Here is a 21,687-nt window from a genome sequence, read left to right as displayed (position 1 = left end):
GAGCCAGGATCCACTCAGTCTTCTCAGCCAGGCCCTGACCTTGAGCTCTGTCCTTGGCCCACTTAGTCCAGTTTTACCAAAATCATCCTGAATCAGTCTATCAACCCCACCACTACCACCCTTGGCATTTGATAACCCTCAATATCTAACCACCCTCAATATCTTGTCACCTTGGTATGCCTTCAGCAAAAGGAAGCAAGAGTCAGTCTAGCAAGAATCTCCCAGCCTTGATGTTTCCTCTTAGTAATTTTCCTGACCCTCACCTCTGCTCCCTGGCTATAAGAATTCAACCCAATCTCTCTCTCCTACTGCAAAACCCCATTGCAGTAATCCCTTGAATAAAGTCTTCCTTACCATCTTTAACAAGTGTCAGAATAATTTTTTTTCTTTAACATACATTTACTATACTATAGTAACATCATTTACTATAAAATGCTAACAAGTTTTGCCAATGACATATCAGAAGATGGCACAAGCTGTGATAAATATCCATTTTTGCAACTCACCTTAACATTCTTCAGACCCTTTTCAAAGAGGCTAAGCATCTCAGAGAGTTTATTGTCAGAATGCACATTATAAATGGTCTGGCTGCGTTGTTGAAGCAAACCAATAATGTATTCGTTTTCAATCTGCTCATGCATTTTGAACTCCTTAAAAGTAGCATACAGAGACTGCAGAAGAGCACGGAAATCATTGTTGTTGGAAAAGTTGGTTTTAGAAAGCTGAATAAAAATTTAAAAAGAAAGGCATAATAAATACATGCAAATATGCACCAACAGGAAATACTCAAATGCATTCCTATCTAGTTTTGTACATATCAAAATACCTCCCTTATACTTTGTTAAAGTAGGAAAGGAAATCATAAAAAACAAGTTATAATGGTATAATAAAAAGTACCCCAGGCCAGGAAGATGTTGGTTTGAATTCTGAAGGAAAGGATGTACGCACCGACAAAACAGTTTCTTTAAATAAAAGAGATTAAACCAGACTCCCTCGAAACCTAAAATTCCATTACTCTGTGCACATACTAAATACAGATACTCCATAAAGTTACATATAAACATTAAAAGAGCTGTGTTAGGATAATGTGATGCACTTTTTTCTTTGTTCAAATGTTCTTTATGCTATTATACTACTTTTACAATGTAAAAAATTCAAAAACTTTCTATTATAATTTGTTTAAACTTTAATATCAAGATGAGTCTGATCTGTTCAGAAAACACTGACTAAGCTACTAGAACGTTATTAGATAATTTTATAAGAATTTTTTTTTTTTGGAAAACACTTAGCAGTTTATACAAGGATCACATACTTCCTAGAGTGGAAGCACTGCAATAGTACAATGTGAAAAACTTGTACATCGGGGCATGAGAAAGTAAATGCACTTGAAGGAAAGATAAAAATCAATGAAAATATAAAGAAATATATACACTGTCATTTTCTTTAATTCTACTATTCAACAAGAGAAAATGACTATTCTGATATAATTTTATTTTTTTACATTTAATGTCAAGTTAAATTCTCATGTTCAAAGCATATATATTATCGGGAAACTCGATTCAAGATGAAGTTCAAAGTAATATTCAAACCTTCTATTACCTCCACTGTCATATTAAATCTATCTTCTATTATATCAATTCCAGTTTCAAAATTCATTTTAAGAGGAAAAATCTGATTAGGTTAAAAACAACAGACAGTAAATGGAGAAAAAGAAGCTACAAACACCATACTTCCTAGACTTGTTCTGTAAAGTCTGATCTAGTATTCCTAAAATGGAGAAGAGTCTAAGGTGTCTTAATTGCCTGTTCTGGGCAGGAACAGTCAGCTCATGACAAAGCATCAGAAAAGACAACAAACTCCTAAAGCAAGACTATTCCACTATATAATTTAACCAATGATCTACTGTAAAAGGCAGATGGATTGGGTATGAGTCATTTACAGAAAACCAGACCTAGACCCAGATTCTCTAGGATTAGGCTCCAGTCCTACCATTTATTTAGCTGTGTAACCCTGGGTAAGCTACTTTTCTCCTTCAATGTCTTAGTTTCTTCCTGGTGTTAAATGGGAATAATAAAACCGCCTGTACTTCATATGGTTGCTGTGAGATTTAAATGAACTGGTGCTAAATAAATATTAGCTAGCATTACTCTGAAAATTAATCATTCATTTGTATAAATTCATGGGTTTTTTTTTTACCCTATTCAAATATTTAATGAGCAGTTATTATAAGCCAGGCACTGTTTCTGGTACTTGGGATACCTCAGTGAACAAAACAGACATCTCTGCCTTTACAGAGTTTACAATCTAGTGAAATAAGAAAACGAACTGTAACCACAATAAATAACTTATCTATGGGTTGGCCAAGTTTGTTCCGGTTTTTCTGTAAGATGTTATGGAAAAACCCAAACAAATTTTTTGGCCAACCCAATACAACAGGGGTTAGCAACTTTTCCTGTATAGGGTCAGATATATTAAGTTTTTTTTGTGTGAGGTATACTGTCTGTAGCAACTATTTAATTCAGTTGTTGTAGCACAAAAGTAGTCATATGAATGACTGTGGCCGTATTCCAATAAATTTTATTTACAGACACTAAAATTTAAATTTTATGTAACTTTCACATGTCATAAAATATTATTCTTTTTACTTTTTCCAACTACTTAAAAATGTAAAAACCATTCTTAGCTCCTGAGCCATACAAAAATAACAGACAGGATGGATTTGGTTAAACCAAGGTTGTAGATTTTATCCTAAGAAATGCCACACAAAATCACAACAAAATCCACTAGTGGCTAATCTCAGCAAATACTATCGTGTGGCATTATATTAAAAAAAAAGTTAAAATAAGTCAGTAGAAATAAGAGGTAAATTAAGCATTAATAATGGCTATAAAATTTTTTAAAAACAAAAAGGATGGCAAAAAACTAAATAATGTCCTCACGTGAGTTATGGGAAATAACATCGTAAAACACATCCAGGAAGTTCTGCATACAGTCTCACTGGACTATTAGAAAATCCTTCGGATTTAATAACAAGCTAAGGTAAAGACCAGGTTCATGCTACAGACTGAGAACCAAATTAGACAAAAGGACTCTCCATTATGCATAGAGTTAATCCCGCAGAGTGGTTAAAAGTGCTGACTCTGGAGCCAGACTGCTTAGGTGTGAATCCATCTCTGCCATCAAGTCACTAAGTTGCTATGTACCTCACTCAATTTCTTCATCTGTAAAATAAGGCTAATAATATTAACTACCTAATAGGGTTCTTGTGATGATTTAATAAGTTAATATATTTAAAGAACACGGAATATAACATATATAAGCCTACTTAGGTTTTTCTGTTATTCCTATATTTAACCCAAACAAAACTATCATTAGAAGTCCTTATCCTACCCAAGTCAGTTTTTCTCCACTTGAAAAGAGCAACTGTTTTTAACCTGGTACCTAAAGTCAGTAAATTTAGCAGTGAAAAGAATAACCTGAGCATATACAGTTTAACTTTTAAAAAATTTGTGTATATGAATCATTTTTTTAAATTGTTTACCTCTAGAAAGTTATTCAATCATAGAGACTTGATTGAGAAAAAAAATAAACCTAGACCCTAATAATATCTGGGACATACTGAGGCCTAGAGCGTGCTAGGTACTATACTAAATATTTTTAGATATTATTTAATTCTTAACAACAATCCTAGGAAGTAGATGTTATAATTCCCATTTTATAGGTGAAAACCCTGAAGCTCAGAGAAAATAACTTACCCAAAATCATACAACTGGTAGACAACAAAACAGAGGTCAACTCTCTATGACTATAAAACCTACTTACCTTCCACAAGATGCAATGTTAGTCCTAATCATAAAGCTATCTCTTCAGAGCCAACAGAGTAAATTGTTAGAAAGAATGCTTGCTCTAAAATATTAGTTCTCTCCAGGGGTTCGATTTTGCCCCCCAGGAACTAATGGATAAGGTTTAGAGACTGCAGAAGTACTACTGCCATCTTAGCGGGTAAATGGCAGGGACGGACTAAACATTCTACAATGCCCGGGATAGCAGCCCCTATAACAAAGAACCGTCTGGCCCAAAATGTCAACAGTGCTGCAGTTGAGAAATGCTGCCCCAAAGAAGTGTTTTTTCAAACATGTTTAACCATGACCTTTAGTATGAAATATAGCACAATCCAGACACACACACCACAAACACTTCAAACAAATTTCAGGAAACAATATTTCCCTCCCTCATCTGTGATGTACTCTATCATTTACTTTTCCATTTCTTTTTTTTTGCTGCACCACACGGCTTGTGGGATCTTAGTTCCCGGACCAGGGATCGAACCCAGGTCCACGGCAGTGAAAGCCCATGTCTTAACCACTGGACCACCTGGGAAGTCCCCTCATTTTTTTAATGTTATTTCTGACCCACAAAATCGATTCCATGACCCACTAATGGGTCACAGAACACACTTGGAAAAACACTGTTCTACAGTAAGATTATAAAAGTTCCCAAGTGACCTATAAGCGTGTATCATCTGATGCCTAGCAGATTCAACAAGGAACCTACATAGAACAGGATACACATAATCAACAAATAGTAACAATCAGTAACATGGTATCTCCCATATTTTAAAAGAATTTATAACTGACTTTCTGGGACTTCCCTGGTGGCGCAGTGATTAGGAACCCGCCTGCCAATGCAGGGGACACCGGTTCGAGCTCTGGTCCGGGAAGATCCCACATGCGGTGGAGCAACTGAGCCTGTGCACCACAACTACTGAGCCTGAGCTCTAGAGCCCTTGCTCCGCAACAAGAGAAGCCACCACTTGCCGCAACTAGAGAAAGCCCGCGCGCAGCAATGAAGACCCAACACAGCCAAAAATAAATAAATAAATTTATAAAAAAAGAAAAGAGTATCATGTAAACAATTTTAAAAAAACTGATTTTCTGCCTCAGACATTCTACAACTTAAAATCATACTTACAGCCTGGCTTCAAACTGATTTGAAGCTGTGTGCCACTTAAAGACTAGATATTAAGTTCAGAAGCAGATATGAAAAACTGCATAACAAAAACTCAAATACTATTACCCCAAATAAGTTTTTACTTTTTCTCTCCTCGGCCAGACAATGCTTTCATTTAAGCGAGGGAGATTTACACTCAGTGAAGAAACCTTAATAACTATCTGCTCAAACTAACTTACAGATAGAAAAACCTATGATCCACAGGTGAAATGTTCTGCGTAAAATCATATAGCTAGTAGTAAATAGCAGAACCAGTAAGGTAATGCAAAAAACATGGGCTTCAGAAAGGAAACAAATTCTAAACGTTAAAAATTCGGGCTCCCCTAATTACTAGTTGAGTGAGTTGGGTAAGTTACTTAACCACTAAGTCTGTTTCCTCATCTTTAAATAAGGGATAATACTTGTCTCACAGGGCTCTTGTGAGGATTAAAAGTAAGTAAGCATGTAGTAAGAACTCATTAAATTCCCTTTTCCTTCCTCTCCTTAGCTCTCAATTCAAAACATATTCTCTCCAATAACTCAGTGCCACTCAATAACAGTTTTTACAGGTATGCAGAGAAACAGAAAATCGAGGAAAACTAAATGAATTCTTCATAAAGCTATACTCAATTTTTTAAAAATAATCTATTAGAATTATTCTGAGCTTATTTTCTGCCTATGGCTTTGCTCATTAAATGTCCTATCTTTATAAAATGATAAAGTAGATGGCACTTCAGGTAATATCCTTACCTGAAAAACCTGGGCACTCCATAAAGCCTCCACCACTTGAATTTTTTATAGCTCGTTTATTGTACAGTCTGGAAAGCTCTGTACTATGCACATCTTTACAACCATCACCTACCTTGTTCTCAGAAATCAGTTCAAAGAGACTGTAAGCCCACTCCTGACACTTTAATGTAGAGCTGACCAAATACCTCCCTTTGCTCCCACTAACGGGCATTTGGATTTCCATCCCAGCACAAATGTGTGACTGTAATCTCCTAAAGGAATAGGAACTACATCTCGCATGGCCAATACAAGCTACTACAAGGCCAAGTGTCAGTAGAAACTCCATGCCCACTGGCAGAATTAATGTTGTCAAGTTTTGAGGATTAGAGGAAAAACTGAGGAATTGGAATAAACTGGAAAAAAGGATGTGATCCAATGTAAATATTGCCTAAAATCATCCTAATTTGGAAGGTCAGTGAATTAGCGAAAGATTTCATAATAGACTGTTACCAGAAAATTTTTTCAGAAACTACTCTGGTTTTATACGAAGAAAATTAAACTAGGAATCATGATCCTGACTTGGGTTTCCATCTGGATCTATCACTAACTGCTTATGTAAACTCGGTCTAACTAATCTAGCCCTACAAATCCCCAGCTATAAAACAGAAATATCTCTGCCTTTACGTACCTAAAAGGACTGCTGTCTGGATAACAACAGTGAAAAATCTTTCTATAAAACCTTTTATAAATGTAAAAGGAAACCCATGAGCGAAGTATTAAATTAGATATAATACAGCAATATTTAAAATGGCCCACAACTTCATGGGCTTCCCTGGTGGCGCAGTGGTTGAGAATCTGCCTCCTAATGCAGGGGACACGGGTTCAAGCCCTGGTCTGGGAGGATCCCACATGCCGCGGAGCAACTAAGTCCGTGAGCCACAACTACTGAGCCTGCGCGTCTGGAGCCTGTGCTCCGCAACAAGATAGGCCGCGATAGTGAGAGGCCCACGCACTGCGATGAAGACTGGCCCCCGCTTGCCACAACTAGAGAAAGCCCTCGCACAGAAACAAAGACCCAACACAGCAAAAATAAATTAATTAATAAACTCCTACTCCCAACATCTTCTTAAAAAAAAAATGGCCCACAACTTCAGAATTATTCTAAATAAACTAGTCTAAGCACGTAAATAATTGTTGTTGCTAATAAATGTATGCTTCTAAAATACATTGTACTTGAAAAGTCAATATTCAAAATAAAACTGACTTCTTTATAATTACTGGGCATTCAGAGTCAACATATAGTATACGATGAAATAACATGTTTTGTATCTTTTTCGTTTAAGTAAAAAAGCTAGTTCTCATTTTGTAAAGTTTTACTATATGCTGTTTGGGCTGGATACCCGTGGTCTGTACAGGCAAAACATGGTAAAGGCAAAAGTTGAGGGCTTCCCTGGTGGTGCAGTGGTTAAGAATCCGCCTGCCAATGCAGGCGACACGGGTTCAAGCCCTGGTCCAGGAAGATCCCACATGCAGTGGAGCAACTAAGCCCATGCACCACAACTACTGAGCCTGCGCTCTAGAGCCTGCGAGCCACAACTACTGAGCCCGCATGCCACAACTATTGAAGCCCACATGCCTAGAGCCCATGGTCCACAACGAGAGAAGCCACTGCAATGAGAAGCCTGCGCACCACAACGAAGAGTAGCCCCTGCTCGTGGCAACTAGAGAAAGCCCGCGTGCAGCAATGAAGCCCCAACGCAGCCAAAAATAAATAAAATAAAAATAAAATAATTTTTAAAAAAAGTTGGGAGGCCAAATGAATAAAAACATATACTCCTTTAAGACAATTTAGCCATTATAAAATACATTTTTCCCCTTTAGCTCCCAAAGGGCATCCTAGGAGAGATTCCAATTAACTATCAGTATCAAGAAGGAATCCGGATGTATAATTCCTACGCAGTTTTTTTTTCCCCTAAATCACCTTGGTCTCTGATCCACAGTTCAGAAAATTGGAATTTTTAATCTTCCTGATGAATTTATACAACAATCTCATTAACTACATCTAATTAACTCAAAATTAGTGATAATTTTAACTTCTGCTATGTCAAATTGAAAATGTTTTCCTAGTTATTTCAAAAGGGGACATTTAACTACCAAAAAGAATCTTATTTGACTCAAATATTGTTTTTAAAAAGGGCACTGTATTTTCAAAATTTGTTCTAACGTTCTCAATCACCAGGTAATGACACACAACATTAGTGACTGACTTCTTCAATTTTTTAAATACGCTGGTTAGTCTAGCACGTAGCTAGATAAAGTTGTGATTCTTAACCACTTTGGGAGGGTCACAATCATTTGGAAACCTGATGAAAGCCACAAACCTCCTAGAAAAATGTACACATGCACCAAAATTTCCATAACGATTTCAGGTGGTCCTGGACCACCTCTCCCCAGTCTAGAGAGAAGACCTCAAATTCTATTACTCCTCATTAACTTTCCCTTTTTGGTTTTGAGAAAGTAAAAAAACCTCCCCATTTTTTTCTTTCCTGCAATTAAAGGATACCGTCAGAATAACTAAGTTCAAAAGCCAGAGCAGGTAAAAACACTACAGTAAGCTAACTCAAAAATCTAGGGCTTCCCTGGTGGCACAGTGGTTAGGAATCTGCCCACCAATGCAGGGTACACAGGTTCGAGCCCTGGTCAGGGAGGATCCCACATGTCGCGGAGCAGCTGGGTCCATGCGCCACAACTACTGAGCCTGCACTCTAGAGTCTGCGAGCCACAACTACTGAAGCCCACGCGCCTAGAGCCCATGCTCCGCGACAAGAAGCCACCGCAGTGAGAAGCCCGGCCTCTGCAACAGAGTAGCCCCCGCTTGTGGCAACCAGAGAAAGCCCGCGTGCAGCAAAAAGACCCAGTGCAGCCAAAACTAAATAAATTAAACAAATATATATATTTTTTAATTCCAGAGTTACACAGCTTAACTAACGGCTTACCCATTCATTATGTTTTTCCTGGATAAGTGTTCTCACCCTTGGCTTCACACTGGACTCACCTGGAGAGCTTTAAATTATACTTGATGCCTGGGTCCCAGCCTCAGAGATGCTGATTTTGGTGACTTGAGCATCAGCATTTTTAACAGCTTTAGGGTGATTCTACTGAGCAAACAAGGTTGAGAACCACTGTCCTAGACTGCCGTGGTATTTAAACCTGTATCTGAATCGGGTATTGTTAATTTTCAAAATGGAGGGAGGGAAAAGATGGTTGTGGATGCTTTTTAAGTGTGGCCTGGCACTGAACACGGGGCATCCTCCAACCACCTCATGGGCTATAAGAACACCTCTTTTCTCGCAACAGCGGTTCTGCTTAGTGCTATGTAATTTCTGAAAGTTCATCAAAGTTGATATCCATGCTTAAGCAATAGGTCTTTAAATGCTTTTTGTTTGGTTCATTTCTACATGAAGCAGGATTGCCTGAAGTTCTCAGAATATCCGTATGTGGACTCTACCCAACATAAATTTTTGACAAAAATGTGGACTCAAAAAGCATTAGCAAACAGCCCTGAACTATCTCCACAAAAGTGCTTTTTCAGCTTATGCTGCACCAATTAAGAGTGCAAAAAGGTTCTCGCAGTTAAATCAACTTGTTCCGAAGCCCTTTTATTCGAGCCCACGTAAAGAATTCCAACAGAGAATAGCTGTCTTATAACAAAATCGACATCTAGTAAACGCTCCGGACAATAAAAGTTGCAAGGAAAAAGATGACCACAAAAGAAGAGAGAAGGTTCTCTGGTTCGTAAGCCACGAAACCTGAGTTTTCTCCCAAATCAAACCAGAGAAAAGCTGGGGCGTAAAATGAGCAGGGAGGAGTTGGGAGAAGGTGCTCGTTGGGCCAGAAAGCGGGCCAGAGGTTCAGAAGAATGGATGGGTGTTCGTAAGGAGAATCGGGGAGGCCCAACACAGGCCGGGGGTAGGGCGGGGGGGTAGTATTGATGGGGGAGGTGGCGGACAACTACAGAAACAGCTTGCGCCAGGGGGAGAGGAAGCCACCGCAGGTAGCCGGCCCGGGGTCCCCAGAGATCGGTAGGGGCGCAGGGGCCCCACTCCCTCAGGGGGCAGAGGCGGGAGGCCCGGCGCGGCCGCGGGGAGCCCGCCCCGAGGGCGGCGGGTGGCCAGGTCCTCGGCCGGGAAGGGGCCGCGCCGCGAGCTCCGAGGGCACGTCCGAGGCCGCCAGCCGGGCGGGGCGTGGGCTCCCCGCGGAAGGTGCGGGGCAGCGAGCACGGCGCTGACAGCTGCGCAGGTTACAATTCGCCCGGCGCGGCCCCCGGGGGCTGAGGGCGCCGCGCAGGCCCGGCCGCCCAGGGATCCGGCCCGCTCCTCCCCTCCGCCCGCGCCGCCCAGAGCCAGAGGCCCCGCACACCGTTACCTTGTCGCAGTAGAGCCCCACCAGCTGCTTCATCCGCCAGTGTGGGGCGGTGAAGACGTCCACTTCTTCGGGGAAGGGCGCCATCGCCACCACCTCAGCCTCCGCCTCAGCAGGCGCGGCCGCCGCCTCTCCATAGACACCCTCGCCGCGGGGCAGAGGCGGCGCCCCCCCCTGCGCATGCGCCCGCCCCGTCGGAGCGCGCGCCCGGGCTGCCGGGCCGGCCAGGACGCGGGGGCGCGCGGGTCGCCGCCATGCGGTCCCTACGGCACCACGTGACCGGGCGCGCGGCGGAGGCTCGCGCTTTCACCTCCCCGCTCAACTCACGTTGCTCGTCCTCCTTCTGCGCCAGAAAAAGAAACCAAGTCGTTTCCCTGTTTGTCTGTTATGTTTCGCAACACAAAACACATGATCTGAGAGGAGGGGGTGTCGTTTTAGGGTGCTGTCAGCGCGTTTTGCCGCTATGCCTACCAGGTCTTGAGGCCGAGGCAACCGAGTACAATGGCCGCGGTCGGCCCGACCGCCCGGTCCGCCTGGGCGACTGCGCTGTGCGCGCCCCGGCCCTCCTGAGCCGCCCTTCGCCTCCCTGCCCATGCCGATGCCGGCCCGGCCGCCGGCCCGAGCACCGACCTCCCTGCCCGCTGGTCAGAGGTCCCAGCGATTGGGGGAACCAGTACTGGGGGCTCCCAAAACTTGCGCCCCATGAGGAAAACGGGGACGTGGGACAGGACCGGACAATGGCGGCCCGTGGGCTCGCGGCGGGCTTGAAGCCTGGGTCTGGAGGCTGGGCGGGGACCACGCATCTCCTCCGGGGCGGGCGAAAGGGACGGGCCGCGTGGAATTCTGGAGACTCCAAGGAGGGAAAATGTCTCCTGGGGATCAAGGAGGTAGGAATGCACCTCAAGCACAGGGACGCAAGGTCAGGGATGTCAGAAAGGCCTTGGGTGCTGGGCAGGAGGGTAAATAATGAGAGAAAGTTAGTGCGGAAAGGAAGTTCGAGACACATCCCTCCATTGTAACCCGAGGCTCAGAACGAAAGGAGACAAACCAGGTCACTGCCAAGAAAAAGGTCAGTCTGGCTCTTCCCGACAGGGCACCTCATCCCGGCCCCAGCCCTCCAGGAGACCTAGGAAGACCCTATTACGGGCTTCTCTCATCCAGATCAACCCTGGACTGGCTGGCTGGAGGATTAATAGACACAGAGAAATGGGAGAAAACAGGGAAGACTGAGAACCTGGGAAGGGTTATGTTATTTGCTTAATGACAATAAACTCCAGGAGAGCAAGAACCGGATGTTCTGTTCACCTCTTGTATCTGTATTGTCTGTCACAGTTCCAGGACAATATAAGGGCTTGATAAGTATTCAATAAATGATGGAGTAGAAGGTTGTAAGAAAGAACTTTGCAGAAGAATGCATTTGTTTGTCTCTAATCTTACTATGTGCCATTTATTGAGAGGCAATATGAGCAGTGTTTAAAAGCACAGATTGGAGATGAAGTTGGATTCCTCGTTTGCCATATACTACATGTATGACCTTGAGCAAGCTACCGTGACTTCTCTGTGCCTCAGTTTCCTCGTATATAAAATGGGGTTAATACAGCCATGAACTCAGTGCTTGTGCCTGCCTCAAATTCAAATGTTGAAACCCTACCCCTTATGTGTTATTAGGAGGTGGACCTTTGGGAGATAATAGGATTAGATGACGTCATGAAGGTAAAACCTTAATAATGAGTCCCCTAGAGAGCTTGCTTCCCTTCTCTGCTCTTCCCCAGGTGAGAACACAGGGAGAAATCAGCAGTCTGGCCCTCACCATGCTGACACCCTGATCTTGGACTTCCAACCTCTAGGACCAGGACAAACAAATTTCAGCTGTTTATAAGCCACCCAATCTATGTATTTTTTTTTTAATTTATTTTCGGCTGCGTTGGGTCCTCGCCGCTGTGCGTGGGCTTTCTCTAGTTGTGGCGAGCAGGGGCTACTCTTCGTTGTGGTGCGCGGGCTTCTCATTGCGGTGGCGTCTGTCTTTGTGGAGCACGGGCTCTAGGCGCGCGGGCCCCAGCAGCTGCGGCACGCAGGCTCAGCAGCTGTGGCTCACGGGCTCCAGAGCACAGGGCTCAACAGTTGTGGCGCACGGGCCCAGTTACTCCGCGGCATGTGGGATCTTCCCGGACCAGGGATCGAACCCGTGTCCCCTGCATTGGCAGGCAGATTCTCAACCACTGCGCCACGTGGGAAGGCCTATGGTATTTTTTTATAACAGTCTGAGCTGACACCCTGATCTTGGACTTCCAACCTCTAGGACCAGGACAAATTTCAGCTGTTTATAAGCCACCCAATCTGTGGTATTTTTTTATAACAGTCTGAGCTGACTAAGACAAATACCTACCTCATAGGATTGTTATGAGAATTAAGAGAGTTCATACATTTGAATTGTTTATAATAGTACCTAGCACATAGTAAGTACTGTCTGTAAGCTATCATTATTAAATAAAACAAATCTGTGAGGTAGTACTGTAGGAAACTAAGTATTGAAGGCATTCCGGTAATTACCTAGCATCCCACAAATTAGCGAGTAATCCGGACATATAAATCTAGGTCCAATAACACCGTCCCAAGGCACCCTGTTAGTTGTGTGGGATACAGAGATGATGGTTTATATAGAGTCTGTCCTAGAAACAAGAACAGCACCTAAGTAATAGAATATAGATAAGGTCCTTGGTATCTCTCTCATTTTCTCCCATCCTCTCCCCTTCTCCTTTCTTTTAAAACTCTACTCATTCACAATGGTTTTGCCTTTATATTTTTTAATACCCCCCAGAAGACATTTTCTTATTTTCCATCTATTTCTTTACTTCATTCTGATCTGTCACTCTAGCTATCTTGGAATGTAGACCCAGACCTCAGGTCAACCAGTTATATAGAGCAATGAGTTCCATGAGAATATGCACATAGTTTTATCCTCAGCACTTAGAACAATGCCTATCTTACATACACTTAGTACTCAATAGTTGAATAAAGAAAGAAGGAATGAGGGAAGTTCATGGCATTCTGTAATTTCCTCATTGTAACTAGCTTTTAATACACCATGTTTTATTTCCCAATACCTGTTTGTGTCTGTTGTTCACCAGTGTACCCCTAGAACCAAGCACATTAAATATGTGTTTAACAACAAAAAAGTCCATCCACCCACAGTTTCACTGTAACCTAGAATTTGAAGCTGTGTAGTTAGCTAAACTACAGCCACGTTGGACTGGCCATTTCAGGGAATTTAAGATGACAAAATGAAAGAAATAAAGTAATATAAAAAAATAAGTCCTGTGGGTCATTCTTCCCTTCAGAAGAAGTTATTAACATTTGCTCCATATGCTGAGTAAGATAATAATTAATCACCTGATATATCCAGAATAAATGATTGATTTACATTAAACTTTTGCCCCAAAAAAGAAGACATTGATCAGTGTAGTATCGTTTTTATGGATTCCTACAACTACATCAGATCAGGAACTGTTATTAAGGCTAAGGTTGTCGGTTTAATCATGCCTTTATGATTTCTTCTGGTAAATGAAAGCGAAGGAATTCTAATAAACCATCTAGCTGTGGGTAACAAGGAAACTAGACAAGGCATATGAACAGAGCAGTGAAATTCCAAAGTGTATAGTGCCTGGTGGATTGGTAATTCGTTCTTTCATTCTCTCTGAAAACAGCATGCTACAGGGGAAAAAAATGCCAAATCATTCCCTGGTGACCTAAATGTATGATGACATGAGGCCTCTTCACTGGTATTTTCCAACCCTGGTTTTGAGGGCCCTGGAGAGGGTTACTGGTCAGGGAAAGTCAGTTCTAAGGCATTTATATTTAACTCCATTTAGCTGAGTATGTGACACAGCACTTTACCCTGCAGCGGGTTACTTGTGAAAGCAAGCAATGAAAAGTTGTTGCTATCCCCAACAGCTGGAATCCCAGTCCTAACTCAGTACCAGAGCTGATGCTTACTGTCAGTCAAATTAGCCAATCAACAATTGCTGCAGGTTGATTTAGGAGTAAAGCTCTTAGCAGGGATGATGGCATTATTAAAAGAAAAGAGCCACTGAGTTGGAATGTGAGGCCAGATGCTACGGTTTGTTTTGGTTTTTTGGGGTTTTTTTTTCATTTTCCTTTCAGATACTTTATATGCACATGGACCTCAGAAAATGAAATATACATAAGCCTGCATTTTGCCCCAAACTTTTACTTTCTTTCTTTAAACTTAAGTAGTGAATTCTATTTCCCCATTGGTTTTCACTATATACAGATGAGTGCCTGTGTGTATTCGTTTGCTGGGGCTGTCATAACAAAATATCACAGACTTAAACAACAGAAATTTCTCCTCTTGCAGTTCTGGAAGTCCAACACTGAGGTGTTAGCAGGTTTGATTTCTTCTAAGTCCTCTCTCCTTGGCTTGCAAATGGCCACCTTCTCACAGTGTCCTCACATGGCCTTTGCTCTGTGCTTGTGTATGTCTGGTGTCTATGTCCTAATCTCCTTCTCAAATAAGGACACCAGGAAGATTGCATTAGGGCCCACCCTAACCACTTCATTTTAACTTAATCACATCTTTAAAGGCCCTGTCTCCAAATACAGTCACGTTCCGACATACTGAGGATTAGGGCTTCAACATATGAATTTGGGAGGAACACAATTCAGCCCATAATACTATGGAAAGAAAAGCTTGTCACAAAAGATATAATAAAATCTTTTGCACAATGACAAAAATAATTGGAAACAACTAGCTGTCTATCAACTGGATATTAGATAAATAAATTATAGTACATTCATTCAATGGACAAATAGGCATCTGTTAAAAAGTGTAAGGTAGATCTATGTTTGCTGATATGGAATGAAACCAAGATGTTCTAAGTTAAGAAGAAAAACAATGTAGAGAACACTTTGTTAAATATGTTCTCTTTTGTGTTTAAAAAAAAAAAAGTATAGAATGTGTTTCTAGGATAAGACAGCAGAAACTTGTGAGCAGGGCTTCTAGGATGGGAAACAGTTAAATGCCTTTTAAATACATACTCTTTGATACAGTTTTAATATTTTACTGTGTTCACCTATTATTCTTACAGTTATAAAATTTTGTTAATAATAATGCATTTTAAAAGACTTTTAAGTCTTTAAAAATACTAAAATGTTCTATTATATATAATCAGCAGCAGCCGGGCTAATTGCAGGTAGAGCCATTTTATGTTTATCCCAAAATTGTATCTAATCTGCTCTGCCTCTGGTTACTCTGCTTATGACACCCTTGGGTCCACATCAATTTTCCTGGTAGGACTGGAAGCATCTTTGAGGGTAAGGATGGTGTTTTTAATGACCTTGGGGAAACAGGTATGATATAAGGTTAACTGAAAAAAGCAGAATCAAAATTGCACATAATCCATAACAAGCTTACAAAAATGCATAAAAAGGGTGGCATAAATGACACAAAGCCTTAACGTCTCCTCTGATTGACAAAAGTTATAGATGAGTCCCTCCCTCCCTTATATTTTTCTATTCTTTCCAATGTTTTAAATGAGCATGTTTACTTTTAATGTCAGAATACAGAAATGAATATAATAGAAACAACCTTATGGCAACTGTATTTTATAAATGCATTTGAAAGGGGATAAAAGGAAATACATCAAAATGTTGACAGTGGCTATCTTTTGGTGTTGGGACTGTGGCTGATTTAGGGGAGAGGGGAGCTACTTTTTTCTCAAAATTTTAACAAAACTTTTTTCCAAATTTTGTATTTGAAAAACAAAATTACGTTTTTTTAAAGATTTCAGTTTAATTAATATCAATCACCGTTAGATCCATCATTTCAAAGCTATATCCAGTCTCTCGGAAGCCCCAGCCTACTGCACAGACATGTAGAGTCCTGGAATGCTTCCTGTACCTGTGCCTGGAGACTTGCGCCTTCATCTCCTGCCACACGGTCCCTTCCTTCTGACATGGGCCTTTCCCAGCTTGTCGGTAGGAAGCCATTCCAGTGAGTTCTAGCTGACTTCTCTTCTTTAGACCACCAAGCCCCTGTTGCACTTCCTATAGGACATACACACAGGACCATCTTCACTTTGGCTAGGCCGCCCTAGCTGCCAGATCTTTTTAATGTCCAAATAGTTGCTAGAAAGTTGGGGTGGGGGGGATCTACCACATTGGGCATTTTCCTGTTCCGTGGCCCTTTGTGCTCACAGTGAGTCTGTGTCCATTCCCAGAACTTTAAGTTTGCATTTTTGGAGCACATTCTTGACTAAAAGAATAAGGCATCAGGGACTTCCCTGGTGGTCCAGTGGTAAAGAATCCGCTTTACAATGCAGGGGACGCAGGCTCGATCCCTGGTCAGGGAACTAAGATCCCACATGCCACGGGGCAACTGGGCCCGCGTGCCACAACTAGAGAAGAGAAAACCCGCACTCCACAACTAGAGAGAAGCCCGCACGCCACAATAAAGAGCCTGCGCACCACAACAAAAGATCCTGCATGCCTCAACAAAGATCCTGCATGCCACAACTGAGACCCAACGCAGCCAAAAATCAATTAAATAAATAAGTCATCAGATTGGAATACGGGTGCTACTTACTGTGCCCTTTTATTCAAGGTGTGGAGCTGTCTCCCCTAGAGGTGATTCACTGATGCCTCATACATGAAAAAAAGACATGCTTGGACATATACAAAGGCATAGGATAACAGAAGAGCTGAGAAGAGGAAGAGGCATAAAAGAAAAAGGGACAGATAGGACAGGAGTTAAAAGATGAGGAAAAACAGAGTGGGGGAAGGATTAAAGGAAAGAGAAAAGATACAGGTGGAGGTAAACAGAAGCAAACAATAATTAAGATGTATTGATGTCTTAACATGTATTATAAGTGCTTTACATGAATTGTCATGTGTAATCCTCACAACTACCATATGTGGAAGTTTCTACTGTTTTTCCCACTTGACGGGAAAAGGAAAATAATATTTAGAGTTATTGACTTGTCCAAGGTCATAGAGCTAGTGAGTGGAAAATCAGGGATATAAATCTATGTCTTCCTCATTCTACAATCTGCACTTAACCTTACACTGAAAAACAGCTCTCTGTCATCAGTTTATGTCAACAAACTAAATGCCTAATATGTGCTATTCACCTCTGAACAGGAGCGAAAGGTGACAAAGAAGAATGTAGGCCACTCCACAAACTATATGTGTCCAAATATAGAGTACTTCAGTTCCTTAGATTATCTTTGGAAAAGAAATAGTTTAGGTAATGCTAAGACCATAGTTTACTCCAGTAAAAATGTGGAGATAAGATGTACACAGTGGTCCATAATGTTTCTTTGCAAAAGTTCCAGACAGGTAAGAGCCTTCCATTCCCTAGACATACCCGTGTATCGCTTACCTGTTCTTAATAAATATTGCCAAGTCAACACCAACTCCAATCAAAGGCTCTATTATGAGCTAACATGCTGAACGGTGCAGTGAATACGGCCCAAGGGAAAGGTGTTGACTACTATCACAGACAACTTGACTTAGCTGTTTGCAACATGTAGTGAGGGAAAGTATCACAAGTTTCTGGAATGGAAAGGAACAATAAGTTTCCTGTAAATTGTCAGGCTTACATTCATTGTAATGATGAAATCAGGTCAGTGATTGCTTAATCTCTGCCTACAGAGAAGGGAAAAAAGTATTTAGGGAAGTATCAGTTCTGTTTCCTTCCTTCCTCATAAGCCCAGAACACAGTACAAAAAATATCCCCAGGTACATAAGGCAACTCCCAGGAATTTTTAAAATGCTAAGAGCTATGTAGGCAGAAAGAAACAAGAGTGTCTGATTTCCATTAATTGACTAATAGCTGGGTTTGGGGGGAACAACTTGTTTAATACATAAAACATTGGCCTGAGTTCTAATTCCATCTCTGCCACTAACTACCTTTCCATGGGACCTTAGGCAAATCAATGGCCCACTCTGGGGCTTCAGTTTTCTCATCTGTACAGACACTTTTGAGAGTGATAAGGGGTGATAATTAATACATATTGATTAATCTATGACACATGTAAAAAGGACTCTGCCAGGCAAGTGCTTCTCTATTATGGGAAATCAGTCACCAACAACCCAGATCAAGAGTTAATTGACCTTTTAACCAATCACTATTTTCTTTATAACTAGTTTGTGATTCGTTCCAGTCACTTTTCCTAAAATGTCTCTACCAGGATGATTCTTTGCATGACTACAGATTTTTTCTCTTATGTGCAAGATTGTAATAAAACATTGGCATATGCTTATGATAGAACTGTTTGAAAGTATTCTTTAACAATAGAGAGACAGTAAGGCAAAGTGGGTAGGAGTGCGGACCCAGTTTTCTCACCTGTAAAATAGGACAGTGAGTCTCTACCTCACAGGATATCCTGAGAATTACATGTTATATAGAACTTAGCAAAGAGCCTGGCACAGAAAACACTAAATATTAGCTGTTACTTTCACCTATAAAATGAAGAGATTGGACAAGATGCTTTCTTTGGTCTCCTCCAGTTCTCAGTCTCTGGGACTCCAGAAATAGCACCTTGAAAGACTTTTTTTCTTTTTTTTTTTTTTTGCGGTACGCGGGCCTCTCACTGTTGTGGCCTCTCCCGTTGCGGAGCACAGGCTCCGGACGCGCAGGCTCAGCGGCCATGGCTCACAGGCCCAGCCGCTCCGCGGCATGTGGGATCTTCCCGGACTGGGGCACGAACCCGTGTCCCCTTCATCGGCAGGCGGACTCTCAACCACTGAGCCACCAGGGAAGCCCGAAAGACTTTTTTTTAGGTTAATTCTACAAATAAATTTAACTGGAGAAAGGAGGGACTCGGATTTGGCTGTTAAGTGACAGAATATACAAAACGACAGTGGCTGAAACAAGATAGAGGTTTTCTCTTTGTCTCATGGTATTAGTTATCTATTGCTGTATAACAGAGTATCCCAAAACTTAGTAGCTTAAAACATTTGTTTCACTGTTTCTGGGGATCAGGCATCCCAGAGTGGCTTAGCAGGTCATTCTAGCTTAGGTTCTTTCATGAGGATACAGTGAAGCTGACAGTCTAGCCACATAAAATAAAATATTAAGTCATATTGACCGAGTCTGCAGGGAAATAATAAGTAAGAGATGGTTGTGAAATACTTAACCAAATGTAAATGTCCAATTTGAGTCAGCTTTAGGATGGGTCGAAATAAAAGGAATGCTATTATTCATGAAGAATCATAGACTTACACGTTTAATCTTGCCTGTCTCTAACTGAACATTCCTGAAAAATGATATCCCTTTTTTTTTTTACACACAACTTAATACTTCTATGATCTTCCTCTCCAAACGTAGGGGTAAATTACGCATTGATGATAGCCATCAGTCACTGAAAGACTAACTGTATACCAGGCACCACATTATCTGACAACATTGTGAATTAGGTTCTGCCAACCCAGTTTTACCGACGAGGGAGTCAACGCTCAGAGGTGCAAGTTGAATTTGAAGCCAGATCTCTCATTTTCACTGTACTGCGATGCTCTTTCCCTCTTGTACAGCATCACACTTCACTTTCTGTTAAACACAAGTCCTACCATATAGCCTGCTTAGAGCTTCATCAGTGAAAAGGGGTGCAGACAGTGGGAAATAATATGTGGCAGAACAGGAGACAGAATACGTACTGCTTCAAGGTTCTTAGCTAAATGCTTGCTCTCAGCTAAATTAATGAGAGAAGCTCTGAAATAATAATTAAGAGTTAATAAACTGTATGGTGCTGACAATGCAAGTACAATAAGACTTCAACCAGAGAGCTCAGATGCCAAGGGTACGTGAACTAGCCCCATCCCTTACAGTGTTATTCGGAATATAGTCCTCTGGGAACCTGATTAAGAACACATCCCATCCTTTTAAAGATCTGATTTCTGAGACTCACCCTTGGAAATTTGATTCAATACATGTGGGGCAAGGTCTCAGACCCTATACACAATTCCTATGTAACTAAAGTTTGAAAAATACTATCCCAGTTTTTAACTACACATCCATAATTAAAACTGGTTCTCAAACTTCATAAGGTGGTTGTAGAATTCATGGAACTCATGCTATCATTTGGAAAACACAATGACATGATACACTAAATGTAATATAGCTAAATTTGCATGATAGATTACTACATGAATGATACAGAAATGAAACAGACTTCAGGAATAAACAGGAGCTCAAATCTCTCCATAATTATGCAACTATGGGCAAGTTCCTGAACATTTCTGAGCCTTAGTCTCCACTGCAGTAAAATATCGATTATAATATCTTGACAGGTTATTGTGGAGATTGAAGATTATACATACAATGCTTGGCATATAGTAGCCATTCACTTAATGTCAGGTATTTTTATTATTAAACATTTAACACTATGTAAAATAGGACACTGTATCTTAATAGACTCTAGTGTTAAGAGATATTAGAAGCCAGAGGTTCAAAATGGTTTGAGCCATTATAGTGGTTCAGCATACCAGCGTGGAAATCAGATCGTCTGGGTCCAATCCCAGCTGATCTACTTTCTCACTTACTACCAGCAGAGTAAATCACAACTTCCTTTGCCTTCTGGGAATGAGGTTTTTGGTTTTTTTTATATAAATTTATTTATTTTTGGCTGTGTTGGGTCTTTGCTGCTGTGCACGGGCTTTCTCTAGTTGCGGCGAGCGGGGGCTACTCTTTGTTGCAGTGTGAGGGCTTCTCATTGCGGTGGCTTCTCTTGTTGCAGATCACGGGCTCTAAGCGCATGGGCTTCAGTAGTTGTGGCACGCAGGCTCAGTAGTTGTGGCGCACAGGCTTAGTTGTTCTGCGGCATGTGGGATCTTCCCGGACCAGGACTTGAACCCATGTCGCCTGCACTGGCAGGGGGATTCTTAACCACTGTGCCACCAGGGAAGCCCCGAGGTTTTTGTTAATATTGTTAAGCCACAAGCCTGTTTACTCTTTTGCTAAATAAACTGTAAAATGGAAATAATATAAATTATCTGACAGCATTGTGGAGAATTAAATGGGATTATACAGGTAAAGAGTTTATAACAGTGCCTGGCACATAACCACAGTTCTTTAAAAAACAAAAATCCACTCATTTCTATTGTTATTCAACAAACACTGTGTGTCAGAAATTCCAGACTCAGTATATCCAAAAGTGAACTCACCGTTTTCTCTGTCCTCTGAGCCTGCCAAGTCTTTGTATTCTCATCCTGACTTTTATCACTGTTCATCTAGTCACCCCAGCTAGGATAACAATAGCAAACAAACTTGAGTACAAGGCCCTCTGCTAAGGACTTACGGTATTAAATTATATCTTTTCACAGAATGGCTGTATGGAGTGTAGGTACTATTATCCTCCCTACTTTATAGATGAAAAGATTGAGATGGAAGAGATACATAATTTGCCCAAGGCTATCCCGTTAATAGCAGAGCCAAGATTCTAATGTAGGCAGTCTAGCACCAGAATCTGTATCTTTTAATGTATGATACAGTCTCTAGAGATTTTAGAGTTATTTTAAAAGCTCTCTCTCTCA

At 41.3% G+C, this 21,687-nt stretch overlaps 1 protein-coding gene across 5 annotated transcripts in view; it reads right to left on the bottom strand.

The window, feature by feature from the left end:
* Positions 1–21,403, bottom strand: part of FBXL5 (F-box and leucine rich repeat protein 5) — a 61,477-nt gene extending 40,074 nt beyond the window's left edge. For 3 of the 5 annotated variants that reach the window (XM_049708808.1, XM_049708810.1, XM_049708809.1), the window contains exons 1-2: positions 10,144–10,382; positions 507–722 (exon numbers count right to left, since the gene is read on the bottom strand). In XM_049708808.1, the coding sequence (XP_049564765.1) occupies positions 507–722; positions 10,144–10,227 (300 nt within the window). In that variant the 5' untranslated portion in view covers positions 10,228–10,382. Of the gene's footprint in view, positions 1–506; positions 723–10,143; positions 10,383–21,318 lie in introns of those variants that run through there. The other 2 variants (XM_049708807.1, XM_004282530.4) reach the window with 2 other exon arrangements.
* Between the last annotated feature and the right edge of the window lie 284 nt (positions 21,404–21,687).

This window comes from Orcinus orca, chromosome 4 (assembly GCF_937001465.1).
Source record: "Orcinus orca chromosome 4, mOrcOrc1.1, whole genome shotgun sequence".
Taxonomy (NCBI): Eukaryota; Metazoa; Chordata; class Mammalia; order Artiodactyla; family Delphinidae; genus Orcinus; species Orcinus orca.
Note: the sequence above shows the minus strand (reverse complement) of the source record. Positions and strands in the feature narration are given on the sequence as shown.